Genomic DNA, 15869 nt, shown 5'->3' on the forward strand with positions numbered 1-15869 from the left:
GTCAAGACACAGTCGATAGTGGATGGTGTGAAGACAGACGATAGTGGATGGTGTGAAGACACAGACGATAGTGGATGATGTCAAGACACAGACGATAGTGGATGGTGTCAAGACACAGACGATAGTGGATGGTGACACAGGAAGTTTCGGTTAAATGAAAACATAAAAACAAATAACAATACACGGATTGGCAAAGTGTTTATTGACATTCACATTCACATTCACTTTCACATATATATACTCATGCCAATAATGGTTGTCACCCCCTTCAATTTTATTAATTGGAGAGGGTGTGTGGGGTGTGTGTGTGTGTTGGGTAGGGGTGGGGAGGAGGGTGACAACCATTATTGGCATGAGTATATATGTAAATCTGAATATGTAGATCTTTGGAAAAAAAAATTATCTTTTATTTAATGTAGAAGAATTGCACCCTTGTTTACAGTGAAAACTTGTTCTTTAGGTTTCTAGATCAACATAGTATTGATCCCAATAACTCGCCTGGTGCACGTTGGTATTAAACGTTTTATACGATTTTCAGGTTCCATGCTGTATTACCTAATCCGTATTACTCTGCAAAAAAATTGAAACGCCAAAGAAAAAGAGTTGAAGATATCTGACAATGTTTTTGGTGATTTCATGCAAAATGACGAGCAAATGTTATTGAGTGTTCTAGTATAACGGATTGATAATAGCTCTAAACTTAATTCAACACCGAACGCGTTAGTGGCCTCTCCTTTAAATCCCCAGTGGTGTCGCCCCAAATCAGGTGATAGGTGGTTAAACCGTCAATAGCTAACAAACACCGAATTCAGTGATGACTAACAACCTTTGGTTTATTCACTGCATTAATCGCCCATGAAAAAGTTTATATAAATTGAAAAACATTTGTCAGAGGTTTTCAAAAGGCCTGATGGACATCTTGTCGTAAACGGCGGACCCGTGGAGACCCGGGTTAGAATTGGTCTTCAGTAACCCATGCTTGTCGTTAAAAGCGGACCCGTGAAGACCCGGGTTAGAATTGGTCTTCAGTAACCCATGCTTGTCGTTAAAGGCGGATCCGTGAAGACCCGGGTTAGAATAAGCCATTTTCCAGTTTTGCCGTTTAGAGTTATCTGCCCACTGTGACACGTGACCGCGGGCATGACAACACGTAAACAAGGTTGACGTGCCGTTTCTTTTGTCTACAGACGATATTGTTTACTTTTGGTCTACGATCACTATTTGAAGAAAATATCAAGTATGTTCCTATCCAAGACTGTTCCACAGTTGAAGATGTATTTGAAAGACCGTGGTGTGACATTTACAGGCTACATTCGTCGCGAATTGATCACCTTGTGCGAGTGTGTTGCCAGCTTGGATTTGCCCGTCTTCCAGGATGTTTCCGATATAAGCTGCACACCCCAAACACTCTCACACCTGAACATTAACTGTGACCCATTCCTGTTACAAGGCTACTCAAACAATTTGTCACAATGTCTGGAAATTGGAATATATGACGTATTTAATTACTTGGTGTCGTTCAGGCCCGATTATGACAGAAGGAAGCTTCGCGCCTACAAGTCTTTTCAAGACTATCGCTTGTTTGCTGATGGGCATGTCAACAGTGTGGAGTATGCTGATGCTACTGACACAATTGGCATTTTTAAAGCGTCTGTGAAGCCAACACAACGGGACAAGACCTACCTAAAGTCCGAGTTCTACAACCCATGGATTGCTGTGGAAAAAAATAATGTTGACATTAAGAGCGCTTACTGTCAGTGTCCAGGAGGGTAAGTGAGCTAGCTGGCATTATACATTGAAAAGGTCTAAAGCTCGTAATGATGCTTGAATTAAAGAGAAACAACCAGTTCCAAACTCCATAATGTTTCAGTGGATGTTAACCAATATTTATACATTTCTAATATTCATGTAGACCTATTCATAATACTGTGAAAGCAGTTATTGATGTTGCTCATGCATAATGTTACATTACATGTACAATGTTTGTTATAATAACCCTTTGTCTTGAAACAATAATAGTGTACATGTATTTTTCACATATTTCAGATCTGATGGAGCCTGCAGACATATAGCAGCAACACTTTTTGACATTGAAGCTTTTGAGAAAAAGAGCGTCACTGATGGCCCATCCCTATGGACCAAGCGACCAAGCAGTCACGATGAGCCTGTGCCACTGGGTCACCTAAAAGTCAAGAAAATCAGGTACAAAAAGAAAAACAAGGAAATGTGGGAAATTTCAGTACACTAGTCAGCAAAAAGTTAATATTCTACATTAAAATCTGGTCTTAAATAAATCACAAACAACATGAAATAGATGGGAGATATTTTTATTTTGCTGTACAGATGACCCATCTAAAATGTGTTGCAGCTATGGACAAACACTTGCAGACACGAACAGTGACCTTGGACAGGAGAATTTTGATCCTCGACCAATAAGTGACCGAGCAAATCCATCACTTGAACAGCTGGCCGATTTTGCAGCCTCCCTGCACCAGGTCGGAATGAGTTGAATATTCCCTATTTCAGTTCATAACATACAACAGTCATTATGTACCGGTAGTTAAAGCAGGAAAATGTTAAGTATTCATATAAACGTTTTTGGAACAGGTGTTTTCAATGCAGATTGTTTTACTTTCAAACATTCATAGAAGCAATGAATATCTATCTGTAAAACAATGACACTTCCAACTTTCAGCTTGGTATCATGACAGAAATGGACAACTTCCAATGCTTAGAGCCAGTTGTAACCCAAATGAATGATATCATTTTGCAGAGAACTTATTAACATGTTTCATAATTGCAGATAAATCCGAATGCTTGTGCCTTGGAGAGCCTCCTTGATCCCACTGACACAGAGACTCAAGCAACAAAAATTAATGAGGAATGTGCTGCCATGTCCATAGTCAACAAACTACAGGCCCTTGACTTGAGTCCAGATACTGACATATCTCAGGATGCAATCAATAGACTCAGATACTGTACTGATGACATTACTTACATTGAACATGAAACCACAGGACAGAGTGAGAATCCTACATGGTCAGTTATGAGAAAAGGCATGGTGACCACTTCCAATTTTAAACGTGTTTGCACCAGGGCAGACTCTTTTGAAAAAAACAATAACATTGATTGTTCAAATTTAGTGAAATGTTTGCTACATGACAGTCGTAGCATTGACAATAGCAATGTACCATCTTCTATTGTGTGGGGTAGAAAGAAAGAAAGCAAGGCCAAAGAAATGTATAAACAGATTGAAAGAAGGAGACATAAAAAATTATCAGTGAAAATCAAAGGTTTATTGATTGATAAAGAAAATCCTTTCCTTGGTACTTCAGTGGATGGTACAGTTGAATGTCAATGCAAAGAAAATCATCAAAACAAATTATTAGAAATTAAATGTCCATGGGCTTTGAGAGACTGTGATCCTAAAACTGTTGCACAATGTAGGGGATGTTACCTGAAAGATGGTAATTGGTATCTTAAAGATGATAGTGATTATTATCAAATCAAAGGCCAATTAGGTATATATGGATTTCAGTCCTGTGATTTGGTAATATACACCAGGAAAGGTATACATGTTATTAATGTACCTTTTCATGAACAATTCTTTGAGTCTATGATTAAAAAAATCAAAAATATATATGTAAAAATATTACTTCCTTCAATATTGCAGACTTTAAACAAGTAAAATAGGTGAAGATGTTAGTCAGCTTTGGCTGAAACTTCCTGGTTACTGTAAGAGATATTCCTTTTGAGTGACTTGGACATCTATTTAGCAAGAACATTATCCAAGTTGCACAGTGACGCTGCTACATTTACACACTGACAAAGAGAACCTTTGATTTTCAAAGGAATAACACTCTGTAATAGTTTATATTCCTTTAGTCTCCCAATAGCTCTCTCCACATGTATTCTAGCATTTGCTATTCTCCTAGTTTTAGTAACTGCTACTGAACTGAGTTGTCTCCCATGAGAAAATGGTGGTATGTTGAGAGTTGTCTTTCTAAAGGCTAATAGATCTCTAATTAAAAAACTTCTATCAGCCATGATGTCATCATGTTCAGAGAGTAAATCTCAGAAACCAGATTTTTGAACTATCTTCCTATCCGAAATGCTGCCTGACCATAACTTTGAAACAAAAGTAAATGAACCTTTTGGAGAGCAAGCAACTAAACACTTTAAAGTATTTCTATGTTTCTAAGATGACCATGTTACTCTCTGGCTGGAAGGAATACTCGGTTTTTGAAGTAGAAATTCTGTACAATCAATAACTGCTTTGGTATTTGGAAAATATTTAAAACATTTAGGAAGATTATGTTTCACCTGTCTTGTGGAAGGCCATTTGATAAGAAAACATAATTCTTTGCACATCAGATTGATCCATGTGTTGAAAATTCTACTAATGTGAGAGTTCGAAACACCAAACAAGTCAGACAACTGTTCCACATCATTAGCTCGTCGTAGGCGCATCACAGTGATGATAAATTCCTCATACAGAGAGAGAAGTCTTGAGGGGCCTCTGCTGGATTTTTGCTGCAATACAAAAGCAGGAAATTGTACACAACTAATTTTGAACATTTACAGTGCTGTACCATTTACATTCTGAACTGATATCAGAAACTATGCATGAAATAATGCATTGGTTGCCAGCCAAGATTCAGAGTTGTATTAATTGGAAACTTTTTTATTATCAGTAATATGTCTCAATGTTCTGACCATAATAAACTGAATATTTCTGAAAAGTTAACCAGCATCAAATGGTTTATATAATATGTAATGTCATTTGGTATGTACTAACTGACATGAGTATTAATGACAAAACACACCCCATCTTGCTTTGTCTCACTTTGACCAGTCCAGTAAGTCATCCTGGCAGCCTTGTCCTTGAACCAGTTGAACACCAGCATGAGCATGGCAACACTGAGCCCTGTTGTAAAAGTGTAAAACTGATCATCAATCATCATTGACAATGTGACATTGAATAATAACCACCACCATAAATGAAACATGAATCTGATATTTTTGGTTACAGTGCCCAACCCCAAAGGATTGATCAATGGAATACTTAGTTATTTTATATATGCTGGTATTTTGTATGTATATACCTGTAATAGTCAGGTCGTAAACGATCGAGGACTTTGTATTTTTATCACGCTTCCGAGATCGTGTTCATGTTTGCTAACTTCTCAAACATGATTACATCTTATTACATACATGTATTGTGTGTAAAAACAATGTATATTGTAGTTACAAGTTCATATTAATGTATTTTGTCGTAAGATTTAATGGTTATGATTCGCTCCAGATATATGCTCGAATTGTCCCGCGATCTCCAGGCGATTACGTCATCAAAACATGTGTTGTTGATTCAGAGATTGTTTATACATTAAATCTGCTGAAATATAAATGGATATTTGAAAAGTACTTACGCAGGCGTGTTCCTGGAGGTGGTAACTTGTAAACTATATCCGTTTAATTTAACGTCACGTCTTATTTGGATGTTAGATCGCATTCTTCTCGCTCTAACGTTCGGCGTCTTCTGCTACATGCATTACCGGAAGTACGATGACGTCATATAGCATACTCTCGTTCTAAAGCAGTTAGAGAGACAACAGACTCAACGTAAGTTGTAGTGTTTTTGGGCCGAGATTTATTTTAGGAAATTTTGCATTACTAGAGTTTTATATTTGAATTACTAATAACTACAGTGCTGCATTCTTGGCTCTGCCTTTGCACACAGAAGTTATTCTTGTGAAATTGGAAATTTGGAAGTTTATAGGAATAATAGATCTGCAGTACTCTGACCTGTCATAACGGACAAGTCGGTAAACTAGCAAAGTTTATTCACTCTTGCAGTTGCCTATCCTTGAATTGCTATTGTCATCTATAAAATAAATAACAACAACAGCGAGTAAAGATTCACTGACTTTATTTATTTGTTAGAAGTTTCTTTTAATCCGTTTTTACATATATCTTCAAAACTGACGGTTGGGATGGGACATAAAACATATCCTGACTACCACCCCCAACCCGTTACAATACCTTTCAACACAATAGCATGTAATATATGTACCAGTGTAAAACTTGCTGCTTTTGTTGTTTCTTGTGATGTTATCCATTGTTAATTTTTTGGTCAGCATCTTGGGGTTCTGCAGCACATCATCTGTGTATGAGCTGATGTCATCAAAACACAAGTTTGTTTGTGTGGAGGCATCAGCAGTAGATTTGATAGTGCTGTAGATGTGATCACCAAGAGCTGTCATTGGACCAGCAATGTCCATTCCCATCTGAACTTCACCTGTTGAATAATATTAACATACTTAGACCAAAAGAATATTATAACAGAATATATACACTCAGGTTAAATTATCTCATAAAGGGGCGATTCAATCAAAAACAAGTGGATGTGAGAATGAATTAATTATAAAACAACATACTAAAGTTATATTCTTTTGAACATACATACATTTGGTAGGTAAGACATCATCCTCTATCATTCTCTTTTTGCTTGGGGTGTCAGAGGCCACTGGGTCTGCCTGTCTTTGTCGAGGTGGTGGCCTAGGCTTCAAGGGCGTGGAAGTTATCGAGACAGGGTCTGGGAAATCCAAAGTTGGTCCACGGCCACCTGACAGGATATTTATAAATCAATTGTTGTTCACACAAGCACTAAAACGGCAATTTAAAACTATGCATGTGTACATTATTTTACACCATGTAACCACTTTTTTATCATTGCCCGAGAAATTAATAATTTGCATTGACGATATAGTTACTATTTTCAAATTCCACCTGATGGAAACATACATTGTAGCATATTCATACAAAACTCATCTACGAAGTGTTTGGAACAAATATATGTGTGCCTCGTGATGTTTTTGACGTCAAATCCCTCTCGACCACAGGCCCTCGTCCACCTCAAACATTTCTCCGGTTGACTCTTCAGCTTCGGAAAAGGAATAAAAAAAACGTTTTCCATCTCATGGCAATCCTTGTACCTGTTGTCAGACTTACACAATCCATAGCAACAGTGGTGGTAAGGCATATTCTGCTTTTCTCGGTGTACACGTCAGATAGCGGTCGTTGCACAGTCAATCACGTTACAAATTTTGACAGCCGTTTGTTTTGACAGTTTGCCCGCGGTCACGTGGTTTTGCAAAGGGACATCACTCTAAACGAACTTATTTCGCGAAACTGGAAAATGGCTTATTGGTCTCCAGTAACCCATGCTTGTCGTTAAAGGCTGACCCGGGAAGATCCGGGTTAGAATTGGTCTTCAGTAACCCATGCTTGTCGTTAAAGGCGGACCCATGAAGACCCGGGTTAGAATTGGTCTTCAGTAACCCATGCTTGTCGTTAAAGGCGGACCCGTGAAGATCCGGGTTAGAAGTGGTCTTCAGCAACCCATGCTTGTCGTAAAAGGAGACTAACGTGATCGGTGAATGGCATGATTACAAAAACAACATAACACCTTCTTGTCGTGAGCGACCGAAAGTATATGTGAATGTGAGTGAGTGAGTATAATTTACCATGGCCTTGAACATTAACGGCGTGAAGTAATGCAGGCCTAACTCGTTTACAATTACCCTGAAATCTTCGATTTTTGCTGATACACCCAGAAATACATTCGATAATAACCGGGATTCGAACCCTGGACTATTTCATTGTGGAGCCAAACGGACGGAGCCATGCATGGTAAACTACGACGCCTCAGACCGGGTACACGTGTCCTACATGGGAACGTACGGAGTAGCGAGAAGCAAATGGTGACTCAACGTCCTCACCGAGTCTGTGTCCTGTTCATTGTAATATTGGTTTGTTCCTTCTTAACTATCTCACTCAGAGTTAAATCAGTGTTGACGTCTGGACCACACAATCCTGTGATTAGCGTATTGAGCACCGATCTACGTAAATCGGGGGGCAATGCCATTCATCAACCAAGTCCGCGGGTCTGTCCACCAGTTTCGTCAGTAAGCCTCTTCTGACAAGCATGGTGCACAGTAAAACTAAGTATAACCGGATGTTCACGGGGTATGTGTCTAAGGAAGGACACTTCACTGGATGAAGGACATCAGGATGCCTTGAGGAAATATCCAGGTCTGGGCAACAGATCAGGAAATCTACTCAACCACAATACCTTTCTTCGCAGCCACCTGCAATGTGTTGGATATCCTGTGCGTTAATACTCCTTCCTTGTTTACATGTTGTGGCGAACACAGGCTGGGTTATGTCCGCTAACGGTATAGAAAGTTCAGTATAGTCAGTCCCTCTGATGAAAACACAGGCTGGGTAATGTCCATCTAGGAAGTTCAGAACAGGCAGCCCTTCCGATCAAACCCCAGACTTATAGTCTGTAGGGAGTGGTTAGCTACGGCAGGGGTGAGGGTGTGGGTGGTGATTCAGGGCTGCTGGAATTAAAGTTTGTGGGGGTGGAGCGGGATCGTCTAAGATGTCGAGACCTGAGGTCAATCCCCTTGGAACACAAACACCAGCGCACATACACATGCATACACACATGCATACAATCACTCAAGACTCAAACAATCCCATGTAGATCTAAATCAGTCACTCAAGGCTAACAACGCTCGCCCTAAACAAGCACTGATTACAATCACTCAAGACTCAAACAATCCGATGTAGATCTAAATCAATCACTCAAGATTAACAACGCTCCTTTTTTGGCCTGAACAAGCACTCAACACAATAACTTGCAGAAGCATTAATACACTAGCGTATACTTCCATAAGCATTAATACACTAAGCGTGGAGCTTACACAAGTATTAATACACTATCGTAGACTTACAAAAGTATTAATACACAAGCGTAGACTAACACAAGTATTAATACGCTAGCGTAGACTTACCCATGTATTAATACACTAGCGTAGACTTACACAAGTATTAATATACCAGTCTACACTTATACAAGTATTAATACACTACCGTAGACTTACTCATGTATTAACGTACTAGCGTAGACTTACACAGGAATTAATACACTAGCGCAGACTTACACAGGTATTGATAAACTGCGTAGACTTACACAAGTATTAATACACTAGCTTACACTTACACAAGTAATAATACACTAGAGTAGATTTACAGATGTATTATTACACTAGCGTGAACATACACTTGTATTAATAGACTAGCGTAGACTTACACATGTATTAATACACTAGCATAGACTACACACAAGTATTAATACACTAGCGTAGATTTTCACAAGTATTAATAGACTAGCGTAGATTTACACATATATCAGTACACTAGCGTAGACTTACACAAGTATGAATACACTAGCGTAGATTTTCACAAGTATTAATATACCAGTTTACACTTATACAAGTATTAATACACTAGCGTAGACTTATACAGGAATTAATACACTAGCGTACACTTACACAAGTAATAATACACTGGCGTGGGCTTACACGAATTATTAATACACTAAGCATGACTTACACAGGTATTAATACACTAAGTGAGACTAACACAAGTAATAACACTAGCATAGACTTACTCGTGTATTAATACACTAGCGTAGACTTACACAAAAGTATTAATACACTAAGCGTGAACTTTACACAAGTATTTATACACTAGTGTAGACTAACACAAGTATTTATACACTAAGCGTGAGACTAACACAAGTAATAATAAAATAGCGTGGACTAGCACAAGTATTGAAACACAATCGTAGACTAACACATGTATTAATACACTAGCGTAGACTAACACATGAATTAATACAATAGCGTAGACTTACAAAAGTATTAATACAATAGTGTAGACTAACACTACAAACCATAAACACTACATACCAGCATCACTACACACCATCATCACTACACACCATCATCACTACATACCATCATACTACATACCATCATTACTACATACCATCATTCATTACTACATACCATCATTACTACATACCATCATCGCTACACACCATCATTACTACATACCATCATCACTACATACCATCATTACTACATACCATCCTCACTACACACAATAATTACTTCATACCATCATCACTACACACCATCATCACTTCATACCTTCATTACTACTCAGCATCATTGCTACATACCATCATCAGTACATACCATCATCACCACACATCATCATCACTACACATCATCATTACTACACGTCATCATTACTACATACCATCACCACTACATACCATCCTCACAAGACACCATCATCAATATACACCATCTTCACTACATGCCATCATCACTACACACAGTAATTACTTCATACCATCATCACTACATACCATCATCACTTCATACCATCATTAGTACACAGCATCATCACTACATACCATCATCACTACACAGCATCATCACTACATACCATCATCACTACACATTATCATTACTACACACCATCATTACCACATACCATCATTACTACATACCATCATCATAATACACCATCATCAGTACATACCATCATCACTTCATACCATCATAACTACACAGCATCATCACTACACATCATCATCAGTACATACCATCATTACAACACACCATGATCACTACATACCATCATCCCTACTCAGCATCAATACTACTTACCATCATCACTACACATCATCATTACTACTTACCATCATTTCTACATACCATCATTACTACATACCATCAATACTACACATCATCATTAGTACCTACCATCATCACTACATACCATTATCACTACACATCATCATCACTACATACCATCATCACTACATACCATCATTACTGCATACCATCATCACTACATACCAGCATCACTACACACCATACTGACCATATGTATATAACAATTATTCACAGCTATAGAGTAATCTACTAAAACATGTAACATTATTTGGATGTGGAATGTGTCATGGATGACAAAGTTGACAGTACAAGTGTTGACGCTCGATTGATGGTATCAGAAAGTTTTAATACATTGATAGAAAATGATACGTCTGAGATTAAATTTTCGTGTCTTTCTTGGAGGTTCCCCGTGTGCATGCCAGTCTCTGTGCTATTTATACCCTGGGTCACTGTGACCTGTACATACTCAGCTATCAGCTTCTGCTGTTGTTTATCACTGAGTGTGTTACAATATATAGAGCTTAGATAGATTTTGAGCTATGGCAACTGACAGGTTTGTCAGAGAGGTGTCAGCAGTCTGTGTGCTCCTCTTCACTAAATTCACTTCTAAGTTGTTTTGCTCCGGCGAAGTTTTGAAAGTTTTATCAAATCAACAGCAAGAAAATCATAAACGAGAAATATGTCCCCAATGCGGATACAGACGCACACAAGTTCCTGTGAACATAACTGAGTGTTGTTACTCACTAACCACAATCGGATTTTCTGAACTGAATAGATTCCTGCTTTATAAAAATAAATGTGATGAACTAGTTGTTGTACTGTCCTTTGACAATATAGTTTTATATCCTTTAAATATATTTTATATTTTTTTATTGCTGTATTAAGTTCTCTCGTCACGATATGGCTGAAATATTGCAGATGTGACGATAGATTTTAACTCACTCAATAAATATATATTCCTGAAATGACATTGCAGTGATTTGTGTGACTTCTCTGAGAGGCATTTAGAAGTTGGAGCAATAAGGAAGGATAGCAATATATGGATGAACAACTTCTGTATTGCTGTGAGAGCGACGTTTCAGTGTAGGTTCGAACACCGTTATCAAGCAAGTGATGAACAGCAGGAGAATAGAGAAGCATAAATACAAGTTAGAGGAGATGTTTGTACAGTACAATAGGGGATTATAAGCCAGACATAAAAACAACACATGACCTGATCAAAGCGTTAACACGTGAAGCCAGCAGTATACACGAAGGGATAGTGAAGCCTGTAGTGTACACGAAGGGATAGTGAAGCCTGTAGTGTACACGAAGGGATAGTGAAGTATGTAGTGTACACGAAGGGATAGTGAAGCCTGTAGTGTACACGAAGGGATAGTGAAGCCTGTAGTGTACACGAAGGGATAGTGAAGGCTGTAGTGTACACGAAGGGATAGTGAAGCCTGTAGTGTACACGAAGGGATAGTGAAGCCAGTAGTGTACACGAAGGGATAGTGAAGTCAGTAGTGTACACAAATGGATAGTGAAGCCTGTAGTGTACACGAAGGGATAGTGAAGGCTGTAGTGTACACGAAGGGATAGTGAAGCCTGTAGTGTACACGAAGGGATAGTGAAGCCTGTAGTGTACACGAAGGGATAGTGAAGCCTGTAGTGTACACGAAGGGATAGTGAAGCCTGTAGTGTACACGAAGAAGGGATAGTGAAGCATGTAGTATACACGAAGGGATAGTGAAGCATGTAGTGTACTCGAAGGGATAGTGAAGCCAGTTGTGTACACGAAGGGATAGTGAAGCCTGTAGTGTACACGAAGGGATAGTGAAGCCTGTAGTATACACGAAGGGATAGTGAAGCCTGTAGTGTACTCGAAGGGATAGTGAAGCCAGTTGTGTACACGAAGGGATAGTGAAGCCTGTAGTGTACACGAAGGGATAGTGAAGCCTGTAGTATACACGAAGGGATAGTGAAGCCTGTAGTGTACACGAAGGGATAGTGAAGCATGTAGTGTACACGAAGGGATAGTGAAGCATGTAGTGTACACGAAGGGATAGTGAAGCATGTAGTGTACACGAAGGGATAGTGAAGCCTGTAGTATACACGAAGGGATAGTGAAGTATGTAGTGTACACGAAGGGATAGTGAAGCATGTAGTGTACACGAAGGGATAGTGAAGCATGTAGTGTACACGAAGGGATAGTGAAGCATGTAGTGTACACGAAGGGATAGTGAAGCATGTAGTGTACACGAAGGGATAGTGAAGCCTGTAGTATACACGAAGGGATAGTGAAGCCTGTAGTATACACGAAGGGATAGTGAAGCCTGTAGTATACACGAAGGGATAGTGAAGCATGTAGTGTACACGAAGGGATAGTGAAGCATGTAGTGTACACGAAGGGATAGTGAAGCATGTAGTATACACGAAGGGATAGTGAAGCATGTAGTGTACACGAAGGGATAGTGAAGCCTGTAGTGTACACGAAGGGATAGTGAAGCCTGTAGTGTACATATAGGGGAGATTATCAATGGTGAGAGTCTTTGATGAGTTGGTAGTATGCATGAGGTATGTAATCACCTTGGTCACGGTTGATTGATGGCTGGAGTCTTTTGATGTAGATGGCTTTTTGGAGTTTCCTGAGTTTAAAGTCCTTGAGGTTGTTAGGGTTTGGGGTCTGACTCACTGGATACTGTGGTCGGTATTTTCAAGTTTGTTGTGATCTGATAGGGCTGATTTGGAGTAAGGTCTTAATGCCTAGGCCTGATGCTCTTTGATTCGGGTTTTGAGACAGACAGCCAGAATAAAGGCCGACAGATAATTACCGTCGCCCTAGACCACAAACTTTGTTTGTTTAGACGTAGTTATATCAGCATACTGTGGGAGATATAATATAGGGTTCAATACACAAAGGAATTGATGCTGTGTGTGGAGCCTGACACTGACTACATGTGCTGGTCATGGAGCTGAGTGTGGAGCCTGACACTGACTACATGTGCTGGGTTATGTAGCTGTGTTTGGAGCCTCACACTGACTACATGTGCTGGGTTATGGAGCTGAGTGTGGAGCCCCACACTGACTACATGTGCTGAGTTATATAGCTGTGTGTGGAGCCTGACACTGACTACATGTGCTGGGTTATGTAGCTGTGTTTGGAGCCTCACACTGACTACATGTGCTGGGTTATGGAGCTGAGTGTGGAGCCTGACACTGACTACATGTGCTGAGTTATATAGCTGTGTGTGGAGCCTGACACTGACTACATGTGCTGGAGTTATGTAGCTGTGTTTGGAGCCTCACACTGACTACATGTGCTGGGTTATGGAGCTGAGTGTGGAGCCTGACACTGACTACATGTGCTGGGTCATGTAGCTGTGTGTGGAGCTTGACACTGACTACATGTGCAGGGTTATGCAGCTGATTGTGGAGCCTGACACTGGCTACATGTGTTAGCTATGGGGCTGTGTGTGGAGCCCGACACTGACAGTATGTGTTCAGTTATGGAGCTGAGTGTGGAGCCCTGACACTGACTACATGTGCTGGAGTTATGTAGCTGTGTGTGGTGGGCCTGACACTGACTACATGTGCTGGGTTATGGAGCTGAGTGTGGAGCCTGACACTGACTACATGTGCTGGGTTATATAGCTGAGTGTGGGAGCCTGACACTGACTATATGTGCTGGGTTATGGAGCTGACTACAGTGTGGATATAGCTGAGTGTGGGAGCCTGACACTGACTACATGTGCTGGGTTATGTAGCTGTGTGTGGAGCCTGACACTGACTACATGTGCTGGGTTATGTATGTAGCTGTGTGTGGTGAGTGACACTGACTACATGTGCAGGGTTATGGAGCTGAGTGTGGAGCCTGACACTGACTACATGTGCTGGGTTATATAGCTGAGTGTGGAGCCTGACACTGACTACATGTGCTGGGTTATGGAGCTGAGTGTGGAGCCTGACACTGACTACATGTGCTGGGTTATATAGCTGAGTGTGGAGCCCGACACTGACTACATGTGCTGGGTTATGGAGCTGAGTGTGGAGCCTGACACTGACTACATGTGCTGGGTTATGGAGCTGAGTGTGGAGCCTGACACTGACTACATGTGCTGAGTTATGGAGCTGAGTGTGGAGCCTGACACTGACTACATGTGCTGGGTTATGTAGCTGAGTGTGGAGCCTGACACTGACTACATGTGCTGGGTTATGTAGCTGAGTGTGGAGCCTGACACTGACTACATGTGCTGGGTTATGTATGTAGCTGTGTGTGGTGAGTGACACTGACTACATGTGCTGGGTTATGGAGCTGAGTGTGGAGCCTGACACTGACTACATGTGCAGGGTTATGGAGCTGAGTGTGGAGCCTGACACTGACTACATGTGCTGGGTTATGTATGTAGCTGTGTGTGGAGATTGACACTGACTACATGTGCAGGGTTATGGAGCTGAGTGTGGAGCCTGACACTGACTACATGTGCTGGGTTATATAGCTGAGTGTGGAGCCCGACACTGACTATATGTGCTGGGTTATGGAGCTGAGTGTGGAGCCTGACACTGACTATATGTGCAGGGTTATGGAGCTGAGTGTGGAGCCTGACACTGACTACATGTGCTGGAGTTTATGTAGCTGTGTGTGGAGCCTGACACTGACTACATGTGCAGGGTTATGGAGCTGAGTGTGGAGCCTGACACTGACTACATGTGCTGGGTTATATAGCTGTGTGTGGAGCCGACACTGACTATATGTGCTGGGTTATGGAGCTGAGTGTGGAGCCTGACACTGACTACATGTGCTGGGTTATGGAGCTGAGTGTGGAGCCCGACACTGACTACATGTGCTGGGTTATGGAGCTGAGTGTGGAGCCTGACACTGACTACATGTGCTGGGTTATGGAGCTGAGTGTGAAGCCTGACACTGACTACATGTGCAGGGTTATGTAGCTGAGTGTGGAGCCTGACACTGACTATATGTGCTGGGTTATGTAGCTGAGTGTGGAGCCTGACACTGACTACATGTGCTGAGTTATGGGGCTGAGTGTGGAGCCTGACACTGACTACATGTGCTGGGTTATGGAGCTGTGTGTCGAGCCTCACACTGTTCCTTGAGCAAACAGAAAGTTAATCCTCAACTATTCATTTAATCATCATGTGCCGACATACTTACAATGAGTCCACGGTGTGACGCTGAAAAGTCCCATCACCGATGAAGAACTTCAGCATCCGCAACACTAATCCTCTAAGGATCACACAGAAACTGATTGTCAGAATATATCTCATCAA

At 40.7% G+C, this 15869-nt stretch overlaps 1 protein-coding gene across 1 annotated transcript; it reads left to right on the plus strand.

Moving 5' to 3' along the window:
* The first annotated feature begins 1272 nt into the window (after nt 1-1272).
* LOC124275939 lies at nt 1273-4014 on the plus strand. Its single transcript, XM_046711643.1, has 5 exons — nt 1273-1769; nt 2047-2202; nt 2369-2495; nt 2804-3443; nt 4010-4014. Exons 1-5 carry the CDS (start codon nt 1273-1275, stop codon nt 4012-4014), a joined length of 1425 nt encoding a protein of 474 aa, XP_046567599.1.
* Nucleotides 4015-15869: the final 11855 nt, after the last annotated feature.

The sequence above is a fragment of the Haliotis rubra genome, unplaced genomic scaffold, assembly GCF_003918875.1.
Source record: "Haliotis rubra isolate DU_JTF1 unplaced genomic scaffold, ASM391887v1 Scf204, whole genome shotgun sequence".
NCBI lineage: Eukaryota > Metazoa > Mollusca > Gastropoda > Lepetellida > Haliotidae > Haliotis > Haliotis rubra.

Bases quoted from the DNA above. Each gene is read 5' to 3' on its own strand.
- LOC124275939 (XM_046711643.1), top strand. From the start codon at position 1,273: ATGTATTTGAAAGACCGTGGTGTGACATTTACAGGCTACATTCGTCGC. The intron at 1,770-2,046 runs GTAAGTGAGCTA...CACATATTTCAG, and splicing joins TACTGTCAGTGTCCAGGAGG to ATCTGATGGAGCCTGCAGAC. The intron at 2,496-2,803 runs GTCGGAATGAGT...TCATAATTGCAG, and splicing joins TTGCAGCCTCCCTGCACCAG to ATAAATCCGAATGCTTGTGC.